At 38.8% G+C, this 17,838-nt stretch overlaps 1 protein-coding gene across 2 annotated transcripts in view; it reads right to left on the reverse strand.

The window, feature by feature from the left end:
- The window catches only part of LOC123770249 (uncharacterized), a 407,808-nt gene that overhangs the window by 91,065 nt on the left and 298,905 nt on the right, over window positions 1-17,838 (reverse strand). For both annotated transcript variants that reach the window (XM_069339938.1, XM_069339939.1), the window contains one exon: window positions 16,776-16,902. In XM_069339938.1, the coding sequence (XP_069196039.1) occupies window positions 16,776-16,902 (127 nt within the window). The remainder of the gene's footprint in view (window positions 1-16,775; window positions 16,903-17,838) is intronic.

Below are 17,838 nucleotides of genomic sequence, written 5' to 3' on the forward strand. Positions count from 1 at the left end.
GCAATAATTACGTGGCCTCTTATTCCAATTTTGCACATGCTTATTTCTGCAGTAAAATGAAACACATTCGTACTATGACACAACTAGAGTTCTCCATCACAGTTCTCATCACAACACACATATCTGTAACATGAAGCCTATATCTCGGTCCGGTCTCAAATTATCTCCTTTTGCAGCTTCTGTACTTCGTGGCTTCCTTTAAACTTTCTCTTCATTACAGAGCTGGTCGGTGAGTGACTGGATTAACCAAGGCCCGGAGATCTGATGTCTTAACACGTCATTGTTGAGAAGGACGCCTTGAGAGTCCCAGAAATTTTGAAGAAAATGACCACTTGACCACTAACAAGCAACTGAGAAATATATGTTGCTTAAAAATTAGGTCCTGGAAATAGGGTGGTAAAGCAGCTCCCTGGCAAAGTGCACGATGTTCCAAAGGACTGACAAACCACACACAAACAAAGACAGGCCCTGAAGAAAGAAAGTTAAATTTCTCACCAAATACTTTAAATTAATCACAAAAATTGAGTCGCAACCAAACGGGATAAAACAAAGTCTCCTAATAACCTCGCTTATGACAGTCTCTGGGAGTTGTATTATATGGCGATGTAGACGTTACCAAATGTAAATCTCTGGTGATACCAATGAGCCTAGAACCCAATTCTTTTGAGAAATCCCAAGGCACTCCTACCCCAGGGGCCATGCGCCTCAGACGCTATGGGAACAAGGGGGGAATTGACCTTCTAATCGCCTGTATTTGACTGATTTTGCTATTTTTCTGTGGTTGGCTGTCCCACCCGCTTGATCAGCACCGAAGTGTATGTAGGTGTCAGCCAGGGTGGACACACACACGCACACACATATACATATATATATATATATATATATATATATATATATATATATATATATATATATATATATATATATATATATATATATATATATATAAATATATATATATATTTTGCTTTATTGTGTATATAAAGGTTACAAAACATACAAGACAAATGCCTAAAGGTTATGGATCTCTTGAAGCTCCTCCACTTCCGGACAGGAACCGAGGACGCAGCAAGCATTTACCCTCTAGATCGCCACACTGAGACGCTGAAACAAAAAACTGGAAGCCCTTGGGTCTCTGGTGACGTCAATGAGCTTGGAACCCAATTCCTTGAGAAATCCCAAGGCACTCTTGCCCCAGGGGCCATGCGTCTCAGACGCTATGGGAACAAAGAGGTATTGACCTTCCAGTCGCCTGTACTTGAGTGATTTTGCTGTTTCCCTGTGGTTGGCCGCCCCACCTGCTTGATCAGCTCCGAAGTGTACATAGGTGTCAGCCAGGGTGGATACACATGTGTAGTCCCACACCAACTGTATATATATATATATATATATATATATATATATATATATATATATATATATATATATATATATATATATATATATATATATATATGTCGTACCTAATAGCCAGAACGCACTTCTCAGCCTACTATGCAAGGCCCGATTTGCCTAATAAGCCAAGTTTTCATGAATTAATGTTTTTTAGACTACCTAACCTACCTAACCTAACCTAACCTACCTTTTTTGGCAACCTAACCCAACCTAACCTATGAAGATAGGTTAGGTTAGGTTAGGTAGGGTTGGTTAGGTTCGGTCATATATCTACGTTAATTTTAACTACAATAAAAAAAAATTGACCTCATACATAATGAAATGGGTAGATTTATCATTTCATAAGAAAAAAATTAGAAAAAATATATTAATTCAGGAAAACTTGGCTTATTAGGCAAATCGGGCCTTGAATAGTAGGCCAAAAAGTGAGTTCTGGCTACTAGGTACGACATATATATATATATATATATATATATATATATATATATATATATATATATATATATATATATGCACAGACTACCCTATTCCAGTAGCTGAAGTTTATAACTTTTTAGACACTCAACCCACCAGGGGACTCGAACACTGGCCAACAAGGTGGCAGTTGCATGCTGTATCCACTACACCATACTTCAAAGCATATATATATATATATATATATATATATATATATATATATATATATATATATATATATATATATATATATATATATATATATATATATATATATATATATATATATATATATATATATATATATATATATATGTCGCACCTAGTAGCCAGAACGCACTTCTTTGCCTACTATGCAAGACCTGATTTGCCTAATAAGCCAAGTTTTCATGATTTAATTGTTTTTCGACTACCTAACCTACCTAACCTAACCTAACTTTTTCGGCTACCTAACCTAACCTAACCTATAAAGATAGGTTAGGTTAGGTATGGTTGGTTAGGTTCGGTCATATATCTACGTTAATTTTAACTCCAATAAAAAAAAATTGACCTCATACGTAATGAAATGGGTAGCTTTATCATTTCATAAGATAAAAATTAGAGAAAATATATTTTTTCAGGAAAACTTGGCTTATTAGGCAAATCGGGCCTTGCATAGTAGGCCGAGAAGTACGTTCTGGCTACTAGATACGACATATATATATATATATATATATATATATATATATAAATATATATATATATATATAAATATATATATATATATATATATATATATATATATATATATATATATATATATATATATATATATATATATATATATATATATATATATATATATATATATATATATATACATATATGACTGAAAACTCACACCCCAGAAGCGACTCGAACCCATACTCCCAGGAGCAACGCAACGCAGGACATTTCAGTCGCATATAGTCCTGGGGACCATTCAGGCTTGTTCGCATATATATATATATATATATATATATATATATATATATATATATATATATATATATGTCGTACCTAGTAGCCAGAACTCACTTCTCAGCCTACTATTCAAGGCCCGATTTGCCTAATAAGCCAAGTTTTCCTGAATTAATATATTTACTATAATTTTTTTCTTATGAAATGATAAAGCAACCCTTTTCTCTATGTATGAGGTCAATTTTTTTTTATTGGAGTTAAAATTAACGTAGATATATGACCGAACCTAACCAACCCTACCTAACCTAACCTAACCTATATTTATAGGTAAGGTTAGGTTAGGTAGCCAAAAAAAGCTAGGTTAGGTTAGGTTAGGTAGGTTAGGTAGACGAAAAAACATTAATTCATGAAAACTTGGCTTATTAGGCAAATTGGGCCTTGAATAGTAGGCTGAGAAGTGCGTTCTGGCTATTAGGTACGACATATATATATATATATATATATATATATATATATATATATATATATATATATATATATATATATATATATATATATATATATATATATATATATATATATATATATATATATATATATATATATATATATATATGTCGTACCTAGTAGCCAGAACGCACTTCTCGGCCTACTATGCAAGGCCCGATTTGCCTGATAAGGCAAGTTTTCATGAATTAATTGTTTTTCGACTACCTAACCTACCTAACCTAACCTAACCTAACTTTTTTGGCTACCTAACGTAACCTAACCTATAAAGATAGGTTAGGTTAGGTAGGGTTGGTTAGGTTCGGTCATATATCAACCTTAATTTTAACTCCAATAAAAAAAAATTGACCTCATACATAATGAAATGGGTAGCTTTATCATTTCATAAGAAAAAAAATAGAGAAAATATATTATTTCAGGAAAACTTGGCTTATTAGGCAAATCGGGCCTTGCATAGTAGGCTGAGAAGTGCGTTCTGGCTACTAGGTACGACATATATATGTAACGGTTCTATTGTTACGTAAAGTATGGTGACAAATAAACACAGACACTAAGATACTATATATATATTTGGTCGAATATACAGAAGTACACCGGTGATACGTTGGTGTGAGTTGAGCGCACTGAGCGTTGGTACAGTATCTCGCAAGTGTCTGCTCTAGACCACACTTGAAAGTAGACTCTGGTTTATGTTTGCTATCCTGCTGCTTATATGCCCGGGCAACTCCTCACCGTATTGCCCGGGCAACGCCTCACCTCATTCATCTCCAAAGGTTGACAGGAAAATTAACAATGCATTTGGAGCGAGTATATTATTGGATAATCTACTCGCTACAGAACTCCCCCTCCCAGGGGATGAAAGGAAAAATACTTGATCAAGGAACTTAGCTGGTCAGTGAATTGTACGCCCTGCTCGCGTTACATAACCATCAAAGTTAACTTCCTCCTCTTCGCTGATGTCATCTAACTGGGGTCGTAGGGTGGGAGGTCGCACAGGATCGTCCGTCGTCGTAGGATCAGGTTGTGGTGCGGCTGGTAACTGGGGTCGAAAAGTGAACTGCGTAGTCGGCGGATGTGTCTCTGGATTTACCAGTGTCGCAGACGTTGAGACGAAGCCTGGAGCAGAGCAGAGAGCTGAGTGAGGCCGGAGTCGTGGAGCTCTATGTGGGAGAGCGTGGCGGCTCGATTGAGAATTGTGAGTGTCTAAACTCGGGGAGCGAGAGCGTGGCGGCTCGATTGAGAATTGTGAGTGTCTAAACTCGGGGAGCGAGAGCGTGGTGGCTCGATGCGGTCGTAGTCTGCTGTCTGGTCTGTGTCGAAGCTGTAACGTCTTGGGTTGATTAGGACTGTACACGCCGAGTACTACATTGTTGACTGTGGAAATTGTTGTCTGGTACCAAAAGATGTAGGCAGTGTGTGGACAAGCTCGGTGTAGCAGGAGAGAAGAATGTGCATAATTGTTGCGTCCTTGGGTCGCTGGTGGAGCATTTAGATCCGGGGCGGATGGGCTCGGGCACCAGGACATTAGGAGGTAATGTAGGCACGTAGTTAGGACAACGAGGTAATCACTGCTAGAGCTGAATTGTCCTGGAGGCGACGAAGAGTCGGAAACGCAAGCTGTAAGTCCTGTACTGCGCAAAGGGCTTGAGTCGGCAGAGTATCAAAATGCAGTGAACGTGTAGATGAATCTGACGAAAGAGCAGCTTTCGTGGGCGCCCCTGTAGAACAAGCAGTGCCCTGGCAGCGACGGAGAGTCGGCAGGACAGGCTGTAGATCACACATTATGTAGTTACTGATGAAGCTGCCAGATGAGTGAGTAGTGATCGTGGAGCAGCAAGCCGTAGTAGATGAAAATGCAGAGACGATCGCGATGAAAATCATAGCTATGGCAAGGGTGTTGGCAACGTTCCATGACAGGTGGCTGCGGTCCGCAGCAAGCAGCAGCAGTGGAGGTCCAGTGAGAGTCCATGTTGTAGTCCATCGTGGCTGGGTATCGTCGAAACTCTCTGGGGTCACCAATGTAACGGTTCTATTGTTACGTAAAGTATGGTGACAAATAAACACAGACACTAAGATACTATATATATATTTGGTCGAATATACAGAAGTACACAGGTGATACGTTGGTGTGAGTTGAGCGCACTGAGCGTTGGTACAGTATCTCGCAAGTGTCTGCTCTAGACCACACTTGAAAGTAGACTCTGGTTTATGTTTGCTATCCTGCTGCTTATATGCCCGGGCAACTCCTCACCGTATTGCCCGGGCAACGCCTCACCTCATTCATCTCCAAAGGTTGACAGGAAAATTAACAATGCATTTGGAGCGAGTATATTATTGGATAATCTACTCGCTACAGATATATATATATATATATATATATATATATATATATATATATATATATATATATATATATATATATATATATATATATATATATATATATATATATGTATATATATATATATGCGGAAAATCCACAGAGAAATATGAAATGAGGTGAACGTTTCGGCTTTGTTAAAGCCTTTGTCAACACCAGACTGACTAAGGAGAAGGGAGAAGGGGGAGGATATATAGGCCGACACCTGACCAACCCATCCCTAGGGTTGGTCAGGTGTAATTAACCAAAATCAGGTATAGCTTAGCTTAAAATGGTCAAAGAGGATTAAGCGGTCAGAGAATAAGGATGAAAGATTAAAGAAAAGCCTCATGAACACACAATATATGAATATACAATTATAATGAGACATTGTAAGCCTCTCTATCAGAGTTGTTTCTTAAACTGTTGTGCAATATTATAACTTAAAAATGGATCAAGTTTGTACATTCCAGTACGTCAGTCTGGTGTTGACAAAGGCTTTAACAAAGCCGAAACGTTCACCTCATTTCATATTTCTCTGTGGATTTTCCGCATAAAATGATCAGTGTTTTGTGATCGTCAATTGCATATATATATATATATATATATATATATATATATATATATATATATATATATATATATATATATATATATATATATATATATATATATATATATATATATCATTAAATATGACCGAAAAAGTAAGATTAATAATTCTAACACGAATTTTCTCAATCTTTCGTACATTTCTTTTCACTGTTGGTGGTAATTCAAAAATCAATTCTCCAAAATTCATTTTTATTTCTAGTCTGACGCGACACTTGAGCGCGTTTCGTAAAACTTATTACATTTTCAAAGACTTTAGTTTACACATACACAACTGAATAGAACTTACACATCTCCGATTTGTTACAAGTACAAGAGGAGTGTTGTTAACGCATATGTCGACCGTGCTCTCAGCCACAGCTCAGAATGGAAGCAAGTCGACGAAGAACTCTGTAGGGTAAGGCAGGTCCTAGTCAACAACGGCTTCTCCAATGGTTTCGTCGAAGACATCATAAGAAGGAAAGTGAAACGCCATGCAACCTCTGAAGAGACAACTAACACAACACCTATACCCCCTTTTAGACTATTTTACAGGAACTTCTTTTCCACAGCTCATAAAACGGAGGAAAGGGTCCTGAAAGATATTGTTAATAGAAACGTTATCCCTACAGACAAAAATCAGAGGATACAACTGACGACTTACTATAAAACCAGAAAAACGGCCAGCCTACTCATGAGAAACTCTCCAGACACAAAGCAGAACGCTTTAAAAGAGACCAACGTCGTCTATGCCTTCAAATGCCCACTTGGGGACTGTAAGCTCCAAAAAACCCAGTATATAGGCAAGACAACAACATCTCTTTCTAGGCGTTTAACGATGCATAAGCAACAGGGCTCCATTAAGGAACATATAATCTCTTCCCATAACCAAACCATCGCCAGAGAAAACCTAGTAAACAACACAGAAATCATCGATAGATACAGCGATAGCAGGCGGCTTGACGTTTGCGAGGCACTACACATTAAGAAGTCAACACCAGCAATCAACAGCCAATTAATGCACAACTATATTCTACCCACTTCAAGACTCCGCTCCAATATAGAAGCATCAAGAAATATGGACCAATAGGATTTCTACAATTACTTCCATTCAATACCCATTGTTTCGTGTTCTGTCTTGTGTTTGAATTTAATACCCATTCAATACCCATTGTTTCGTGTTCTGTCTTGTGTTGGAATTTAATACCCATTGAATACCCATTGTTGAAAGTTCGTTTTTCACCTCATCCACCTCACCCAAATGTAGATATAAACCTCGAAGATGTGTAAAGCTCTATTCAGTTTCAGTTGTGTGTTTGTAAACTAAAGTCTTTGAAAATTTAATAAGTTTTACGAAATGCGCTCAAGTGTCGCGTCAGACTAGAAATAAAAATGAATTTTGGAGAAATGATCTTTGAATTACCATCAACAGTGAAAAGAAACATAAGAAAGATAGAGAAAATTCGTGTTAGAATTATTAATCTTACTTTTTCGGTCACATTTAATAATATAAATATATATATATATATATATATATATAAATATATATATAATTATATGTACATATATTATATTTATATATATATATATATATATATATATATATATATATATATATATATATATATATATATATATATATATATATATATATATATATGCGGAAAATCCACAGAGAAATATGAAATGAGGTGAACGTTTCGGCTTTGTTAAAGCCTTTGTCAACACCAGACTGACTAAGGAGAAGGGAGAAGGGGGAGGATATATAGGCCGACACCTGACCAACCCATCCCAAGGGTTGGTCAGGTGTAATTAACCAAAAACAGGTATAGCTTAGCTTAGAATGGTCAAAGAGGATTAAGCGGTCAGAGAATAAGGATAAAAAGATTAAAGAAAAGCCTCATGAACACACAATATATGAATATACAATTATAATGAGACATTGTAAGCCTCTCTATCAGAGTTGTTTCTTAAACTGTTGTGCAATATTATAACTTAAAAATGGATCAAGTTTGTACATTCCAGTACTAACATTAAGAAGATTTGGACACTGACTGATTAGAGCAGACTCAATCAAATTCCGTTCCACGAAATTCCCACAATTGGTAATGCTTTTTGCCCCATTCCAGTTAATATTGTGATCGCATAAACTCGTATGTAGATACAATGCATTAGACGTTTGGGCAGTTCTAATACTATAAGCATGTTGTGACAACCGAAATTGTAAGGACTTTCCTGTTTGTCCAAGGTACACAGAATCACAATCATTGCAGGGAATCGAATACACACAACCTGCTGTATCAGGGGAGTTTTTTATTAAATTGGATTTGATCGAACTATTAGTGAACACCAAATTTATATTAAGTTTCTTAAAAATCAGAGACAATTTTTCAAGTCCACTCGCATAAGGTACCACCAATGAGTTAATAATTTTTGGTTTCGCCTTAGGGACGTGATTATAAAACGTACGCTTGGCTTGTACAAACGAGAAATCCAAAAACCTCTTAGGATATTGTAAACTCTTCCCAATTTCATATATTTTAGCAATCTCTTCATCAAAAAACTCAGGGCTGCAAACCCTCAAAGCTCGTAGAAACATTCCTGAAAATACTGCCTGTTTAACTTTACTATGATGATTCGAATAAAAATGAACATACGACCCCACGTTGGTAGGTTTCCTATACACATTAAATTTGAACTTTCTAGTGACTATGAATCATAATGTCCAAAAACGGAAGAGTACCATTCTCCTCAGTCTCACAAGTGAATTTTATTGAAGGTACCAAAGAATTGAGTTCATTAAGAAAAACTATCTGGTCTTTGTTGCACGGCCATAAGCACAAAATATCATCAACATACCTATACCAAACCACATTAGCCGGGATAATCCTGGATAAGATTTTTGTTTCAAAGAATTCCATATACAAATTGCTTAAAACTGGGGACAGGGGATTGCCCATCGCCATACCAAATGTTTGTTTGAAAAATTTTCCATTAAAACTAAAATAATTGTCTTTTATACACAATTTAATAAGTTCCAATACTTTATTGGTCTGCAAGCTCAAATTATATTTAGGCAGTTCCTCACGTAGAAATTCTAACAGATCATCAACAGGAACTTTAGTGAATAAAGAGGTCACATCGAAACTTATAAGTTTAAAATCAAAATTTAAATTCAATGTGGATAGCTTATTAACTAAGTCCACATTGTTTGTCAAGTGTGACAAACAATGATACAGCAGGTTGTGTGTATTCGATTCCCTGCAATGATTGTGATTCTGTGTACCTTGGACAAACAGGAAAGTCCTTACAATTGCGGTTGTCACAACATGCTTATAGTATTAGAACTGCCCAAACGTCTAATGCATTGTATCTACATACGAGTTTATGCGATCACAATATTAACTGGAATGGGGCAAAAAGCATTACCAATTGTGGGGATTTCGTGGAACGGAATTTGATTGAGTCTGCTCTAATCAGTCAGTGTCCAAATCTTCTTAATGTTAGTACTGGAATGTACAAACTTGATCCATTTTTAAGTTATAATATTGCACAACAGTTTAAGAAACAACTCTGATAGAGAGGCTTACAATGTCTCATTATAATTGTATATTCATATATTGTGTGTTCATGAGGCTTTTCTTTAATCTTTTATCCTTATTCTCTGACCGCTTAATCCTCTTTGACCATTCTAAGCTAAGCTATACCTGTTTTTGGTTAATTACACCTGACCAACCCTTGGGATGGGTTGGTCAGGTGTCGGCCTATATATCCTCCCCCTTCTCCCTTCTCCTTAGTCAGTCTGGTGTTGACAAAGGCTTTAACAAAGCCGAAACGTTCACCTCATTTCATATTTCTCTGTGGATTTTCCGCATAAAATGATCAGTGTTTTGTGATCGTCAATTGCATATATATATATATATATATATATATATATATATATATATATATATATATATATATATATATATATATATATATATATATATATATATATATATATATATATATATATATATATATATATATATATATATATATATATATATATATATATATATATATATATATATATGTATGTATGCAATAAAGGTCGGGGATAAATTTAAAATATGAGCAGAGGATGAACATGTAAATAACTGACATGGAGGGAGATGTTAATACTTTGCGGACATGATGTGAGGCTCGCGAGGATGTCTTGACCTTACTTGAGCAATGGAAGCCGTGGAAGAGGGGAGTGCTCTGTTTGAGCTTCTACCAGAGGAGGAAAACCCCTAACTGTGTGCTCCTACAAGAGAAGGTAATCAAGCAGGCGTTCATATGTGAAGCCTGAGGACGCCTTAAAGTGCTCAAGACAGGACTAGAAGAAGCCTTGTGAGGCAGTCCTATAGCGATTTTGTGGGCAACCTGTGTGGGCGCCATTGTGAGGACCAGGACCTGAGCACCCTCAACATAGATTCTGCGGTATGTTTGGGGAAGAGTTGATGGAAGAACTTCGAGGCTGGGGAAGTGTGTGCTGAAATCTGTGGGAGAGCAGAACTCCATAGTGAGGAGCTGACCTGAAGCAGTGTAAAGGAGCAGTGAATAGGAGTTTCACGTGTCACCGTGGAATCAGTGGTGAAGCATCACTGGTGTTTGAAGAGGACTTCATTGTGCAGCAGTTTTGGATAACTGCAGAAGTGTCTTGTTGAACATTTTGGAGGACCTAGAGATGTACATGGTAGTGAACCTCCAGGAGCAGAGCAGAGGTTTATGGTGGATACTCAGGAATGTATAAGGGAAGTGCTTGAATGTTTATTGGCGTGTAAGACGCAGTGTAAGGTGAGAGATTGACTGCTTCTTGTGTCGGGGAATATTTCTGCAGATGTTTCTGGTGTTTCAGCCACAGGCTGAGTTTTATGTACTTTTTGGGCTGAATGTATAATATTGTTGTGACGAGATTTTAATCTCATTTAGTGAGGGAGTGGTAAGTCATAAGCCAAGAATTGAGCAGCCACTTGATATGGACGGTTGGTGAAGCCAGGATATGATTTTGGATTTCTACCAGGTTGTAGCAGCTCAGAGTGTTGTATAATAATGTTTTCATTTATTTTTATATCATGTATTGTATTGTATTTTTCGTTTATGAAATGAATATTGTTAACTGGCTATTGCTCTTGTCCTGGTGAGGCTTCCCAGAAAGTGAGAGAGAGAGAGAGAGAGAGAGAGAGTGTAAGGATCATGGCTGCGGACAGGGTGGCAGAGAATACTAATTCGTAAAAGGGGAATTTAGGAGATCATTCCAAACAAGGAGAGAGTGGGGAGTCACGGCGGCTCAAGTAGGGTGTGTACACAGGACAATGAGGCCAGTGTTGGAGCCGCACCCCTAGATATGTGATGTGGAAGCCCTCTCCAAGATCAAGAGGCGTACAGAGTGATCTCCTGAGTAAATTGCAAGCACTCCAGTGTTCGTTGCTGGTCGACGGACGGTAGCGGGAGTGTGGCTGCCGAGGTCGGTTGTCTGTTCTGGCAGAGAGTGGTTGGGTGAAGTTGTCCGCCTGTACGCAAGTAACAGTCTGGTGCAACAATCAGAGCTCTCTTTGCAGGTTTAAGTTCCACAAGACCCAACTCTCTCAGGCCAGAACACAAGTAATTGACTTTGCCATTTGTCAGTCGTTGTGTACTTTGTACTGGGCTGGGACAGACTGGGTGGACTGGGGACAAAAGATGACTTGTGAAAAGAGTTTTTCGACTTTGAGATTTGCCAGTTCAGTTGGAACTTAGTTTTTCCGAAGGCAAAGTGACGGTTCGCTGACTTGTGTTTATTGAGGTTCATGGTGAGACATTACGCTCCAGTCTCGTTAAGTAACATCACCACCCATCTTGTCCACTTAGCAGCCTGTCTTATGCTGTCTAGCATACTCATGTTACTAGGTTATCTTGGCTTAGTGACATCTAGCTGCTGTGACTTGTGCTTTGTGTTAACTTACTTGATTGTTACTTGGTTGTGTGCATGAATATCTTTTGTAAATAAGTTGTGTCATTTAGATAAGTTCACCCCAGTAAGCTGATTGATTTTACTTAGACTATCATTCAACTCTAGACACTTTGAACTTACATATTTGAGGCCAGGAGGTTCACTGATATATGGGGAAAGTTCTACTCCATGAGCCTTAATTGGGATTCATGTCATTACACCTGGTACTGAGTTTGAAAAGATCCCAGCTAGCGTAGAATGGCCCCTTGCCCTTACTGTCCAGCCCGTGCTCCCTTGCCCTTACTGTCCAGCCCGTGCTCCCTTGCCCTTACTGTCCAGCCCGTGCCCCCTTGCCCTTACTGTCCAGCCCGTGCTCCCTTGCCCTTACTGTCCAGCCCGTGCTCCCTTGCCCTTACTGTCCAGCCCGTGCTCCCTTGCCCTTACTGTCCAGCCCATGCTCCCTTGCCCTTACTGTCCAGCCCGTGCTCCCTTGCCCTTACTGTCCAGCCCGTGCTCCCTTGCCCTTACTGTCCAGCCCGTGCTCCCTTGCCCTTACTGTCCAGCCCGTGCTCCCTTGCCCTTACTGTCCAGCCCGTGCTCCCTTGCCCTTACTGTCCAGCCCGTGCTCCCTTGCCCTTACTGTCCAACCCGTGCTCCCTTGCCCTTACTGTCCAGCCCGTGCTCCCTTGCCCTTACTGTCCAGCCCGTGCTCCCTTGCCCTTACTGTCCAGCCCGTGCTCCCTTGCCCTTACTGTCCAGCCCGTGCTCCCTTGCCCTTACTGTCCAACCCGTGCTCCCTTGCCCTTACTGTCCAGCCCGTGCTCCCTTGCCCTTACTGTCCAGCCCGTGCTCCCTTGCCCTTACTGTCCAGCCCGTGCTCCCTTGCCCTTACTGTCCAGCCCGTGCTCCCTTGCCCTTACTGTCCAGCCCGTGCTCCCTTGCCCTTACTGTCCAGCCCGTGCTCCCTTGCCCTTACTGTCCAGCCCGTGCTCCCTTGCCCTTACTGTCCAGCCCGTGCTCCCTTGCCCTTACTGTCCAGCCCGTGCTCCCTTGCCCTTACTCTCCAGCCCGTGCTCCCTTGCCCTTACTGTCCAGCCCGTGCTCCCTTGCCCTTACTGTCCAGCCCGTGCTCCCTTGCCCTTACTCTCCAGCCCGTGCTCCTAAGGTTTCTCAATGTCAAAAAACTATTGTATTAAAGTGCCCTCTTCCTAAACTACCGGCGGACCCAAAACATTAAACAGGACTGTATGTTAATTTTGCGAGGCGCTACCATTTTCTAGCATGACAATTTTATATAATGATAAGAACATAAGAACATAAGAACAAAGGTAACTGCAGAAGGCCTATTGGCCCATACGAGGCAGCTCCTATTCTATAACCACCCAATCCCACTCATATACTTGTCCAACCCGTGCTTGAAACAATCGAGGGACCCCACCTCCACAATGTTACGCGGCAATTGGTTCCACAAATCAACAACCCTGTTACTGAACCAGTATTTACCCAAGTCTTTCCTAAATCTAAACTTATCTAATTTATACCCATTGTTTCGTGTTCTGTCCTGTGTTGATACTTTTAATACCCTATTAATATCCCCCCCGGTTATGTCCATTCATCCACTTGTAAACCTCTATCATGTCACCCCTAACTCTTCGCCTTTCCAGTGAATGCAACTTAAGCTTTGTTAATCTTTCTTCATATGAAAGATTTCTAATTTGGGGAATTAACTTAGTCATCCTACGCTGGACACGTTCAAGTGAATTTATATCCATTCTATAATATGGCGACCAAAACTGAACTGCATAATCTAAATGGGGCCTAACTAGAGCAAGATATAGCTTGAGAACCACACCAGGTGTCTTGTTACTAACGCTGCGATTAATAAATCCAAGTGTCCGATTTGCCTTATTACGAACATTTATGCATTGATCCTTTTGTTTTAAATTCTTACTAATCATAACTCCCAGATCCCTTTCGCAATCCGACTTCGCAATCACAACACCATCCAGCTCGTATCTTGTAACTCTATCATCATTACCTAACCTCAGAACTTTACATTTATCAGCATTAAACTGCATCTGCCAATCCTTTGACCATTTCAAAACCCTATCTAGATCAACTTGAAGTGATAGTGAGTCCTCCTCCGAATTAATTTCCCTACCGATTTTCGTATCATCGGCAAATTTGCAAATGTTGCTACTCAAACCTGAATCTAAATCATTTATATATATTATAAACAACAGAGGTCCCAGGACAGAGCCTTGAGGCACTCCACTTACAACATTTTCCCACTCTGACTTGATTCCATTTATACTAACTCTCTGTTTCCTTTGGTATAGCCATGCCCTAATCCAGCTTAATATAGCACCCCCAATACCATGAGACTCTATCTTTTTAATCAGTCTTTCATGTGGCACTGTATCAAAAGCTTTGCTAAAGTCAAGGTATACAACATCGCAATCCTTACCACTATCAACTGCCTCAACAATGCTAGAATAAAAAGATAACAAATTTGTTAAACATGAACGGCCATTTATAAAACCATGTTGCGACTCAATTATTAATTTATGTTTTTCAAGATGAAGACGAATTTTATTTGCTATTATAGATTCGAGTAACTTTCCCACAATAGACGTTAGGCTAATTGGTCGATAGTTAGACGCAAGTGATCTATCTCCTTTCTTAAAAACTGGTATCACATTAGCAACTTTCCAAAACTCTGGCACTCTGCCTGACTCTATTGATTTATTAAATATGGTTGACAGTGGGTCACAAAGCTCCTCTTTGCATTCTTTAAGCACCCTGGCAAACACTTCATCCGGCCCTGGGGATTTGTTTGGTTTGAGTTTTACTATTTGTTTAAGAACATCCTCCCTGGTAACTGTTAAACTCGTCAACCTGTCCTCGTCCCCACCCACATAGACTTGTTCAGCTGAAGGCATATTGTTAAGTTCCTCTTTAGTAAATACAGATACAAAATATTTATTAAAAATACTACTCATCTCTTCATCACTATCTGTTATTTGACCTGTCTCAGTTTTTAATGGACCTATCCTTTCCCTAGTCTTGGTACGATATAACTGAAAAAACCCTTTAGGATTTGTCTTTGCTTGCCCTGCTATGCGAACTTCATAGTTTCTTTTTGCTTTCCTTATCTCTTTTTTAACATTTCTAACCAGTTGTACGAATTCCTGTTCTAAAGTGACCTCCCCATTTTTAATCCTTTTGTACCAAGCTCTCTTTTTACCTATAAGGTTCTTCAAATTCTTTGTTATCCACTTTGGGTCATTAGTATTCGATCTATTCAATTTGTATGGTATACTACGTTCCTGTGCTTTGTTTAGAATATTCTTAAATAAGTTATATATTGAATCCACATCGAAATCCCCATTTAAGTCACCTATCGCTGGGTTCATGTCTCGCTCCAAGACCGGCCCACACCCCATACCCAAGACTTTCCAATCAATTTGACCCAAAAAATTTCTTAGGCTATTAAAATCAGCTTTTCGAAAATCTGGCACTTTAACAGAATTTTCTCCTACTGGTCTATTCCATTCTATGCTAAATCTGATTTCTTTGTGATCACTGCTCCCTAGCTCACTCCCTATTTCGATGTCATTAATTTGCGTTTCCCTGTTAGTTAACACTAAATCTAAAATATTATTTTCCCGTGTTGGTTCCTTAATGTGTTGCGTAAGAAAGCAATCGTCAATTAATTCTAGAAAATCTTCTGCTTCACTATTCCCTGTTTTGTTCAACCAGTTTATTCCGCTAAAATTAAAGTCACCCATGACATAAATACTGTTAGATCTAGATGCTCTAGATATTTCATCCCATAGATGCTTAGCTTCCATTCTGTCTAAATTTGGTGGCCTATATATTACTCCTATTATAATATTATTAGCTTTTTCGTTTAATTCAATCCAAATAGTTTCTGTGTGTGGCTCTGTTTTGATTCCCTCTTTGAGACTACATTTCAAATTGTCCCTAACATATATGGCTACTCCACCTCCTCGTCTAATATATCTATCTGTGTGAAATAGTTTAAATCCATATATTTGATATTCAGCTAATAGTTCTCTATTTTCTACATTCATCCACGTTTCGGTAAGTGCAATAATATCTATTTTTTCTGTGCAGACAAGAGCATTTAATTCGTTAATTTTATTTCTTAGACTTCTACTGTTAGTGTAATATACCCTAAGTGAATTGTTATTTTGCGGACCTTCTCTTTCCCTGATCGTTTTGCCAATTCCTTTCTCCCACAAACACATACTTTTATTGCCTCCTTCCATGCATAATATATATATTTTAATATAATGACACATACGTCAAAATGCGACGTTCTATTAGGAAGTCGGTTTTCACTGTCGTGATCTTGTCGGATTACAATGATCTTTTTATTAAATTCATCTGAGTGAAGCAGTGCAGTAAACGTTATCAACGTTTATACGGTACATACAAAAGATTCCATTGTGCTGGAATCTACTGTATGTAAAATGTTTCGCTAACAATTTGTTAAATTGTTAGGTGAAAGTTTCCTTACTATTCCAAGTTAATGTTGAGACAAACCTGCTATTGTGGCTGTGGCTGTGACGGGTCGAGTGAGAACCTCATACGCAGCAAGTGTCTGCCAGCCTCTAGACACCTCACTCACTCCCGGCGTTAACAAGTGTTGTGCTTCCACCACTGTTGAATTCTGGTAGAAAAAAATGAAACAATAACTGGATTTAAAGATTTAGAGTAAAGTTAAATTAAGAATCTGCAGAAAGTACTCTTAAAGTACAATATCTACAACTGCAGATAAGATTCATATATATGCCTAGCTAGCATTTAATTTTGTTAAATTACATTCATTCTGGAAATAAAAATGTAAAGCGAATAATACTGCATATTTTATTGTCTAATGATAGAATTAAACTCCATATTTCAGCTAGAAGTGTGGCCAAATAATATGAATGCCTCTGCACGCAGGTCTTCCTTATTCATGAATCATTGTATTGTAACGTGTGGGTGAAGCTTCATCACATTAGCATGAACATTGCTGATGAAAAGTATACAGCAAGTAAACAAAATTTGTTGTTGAGATGATCATTTAATTTTGCAGCACAGCTCTTGTCTATGTTTGTAACACTGTTTACTAATGTTATACATGTAAGTGGTACTTCTTTAAAATATGGAAAATTGCATTATTAAAGAGTACCGTATGATGCTGATCCTAACAGGGCGCATGTGAGATGAACAGTCTTATGCAGCTTGTTTGTTCCAGCTGCTCTAGTACAGAGCCACGAATTATTGCTGCATGTTGCTTGGTGGTGGTCGTGGAGAGGGGCGTGTGTTCCTTGTTCCTAGGTGCCAACTATCGCCGGGAGCAGGTTGTCCGGCTGCGGCCGTGAGAGTCAGGAACCATCGTCACCGAGGCTTCCAAGTTCCAATACAACGGGGTTGCAATTTGCAACTAAGCGGGAGTTTGAAGTAATTTGGGAGAGCCTCTCAAACTGAGTGAGGTTCTCCAGATGTGGCTTGATGATGTAGCTCGGGTAGAGTTGCTGGCCATTGTCATTGTCTTAGTGAAATTTGGAGTCCAACTTTCATTTAGGAATTGTTTAAAGGAATTGTGAGTTCGAGGGGACGA

This window comes from Procambarus clarkii, chromosome 42 (genome assembly GCF_040958095.1).
Source record: "Procambarus clarkii isolate CNS0578487 chromosome 42, FALCON_Pclarkii_2.0, whole genome shotgun sequence".
NCBI classification, from domain to species: Eukaryota; Metazoa; Arthropoda; class Malacostraca; order Decapoda; family Cambaridae; genus Procambarus; species Procambarus clarkii.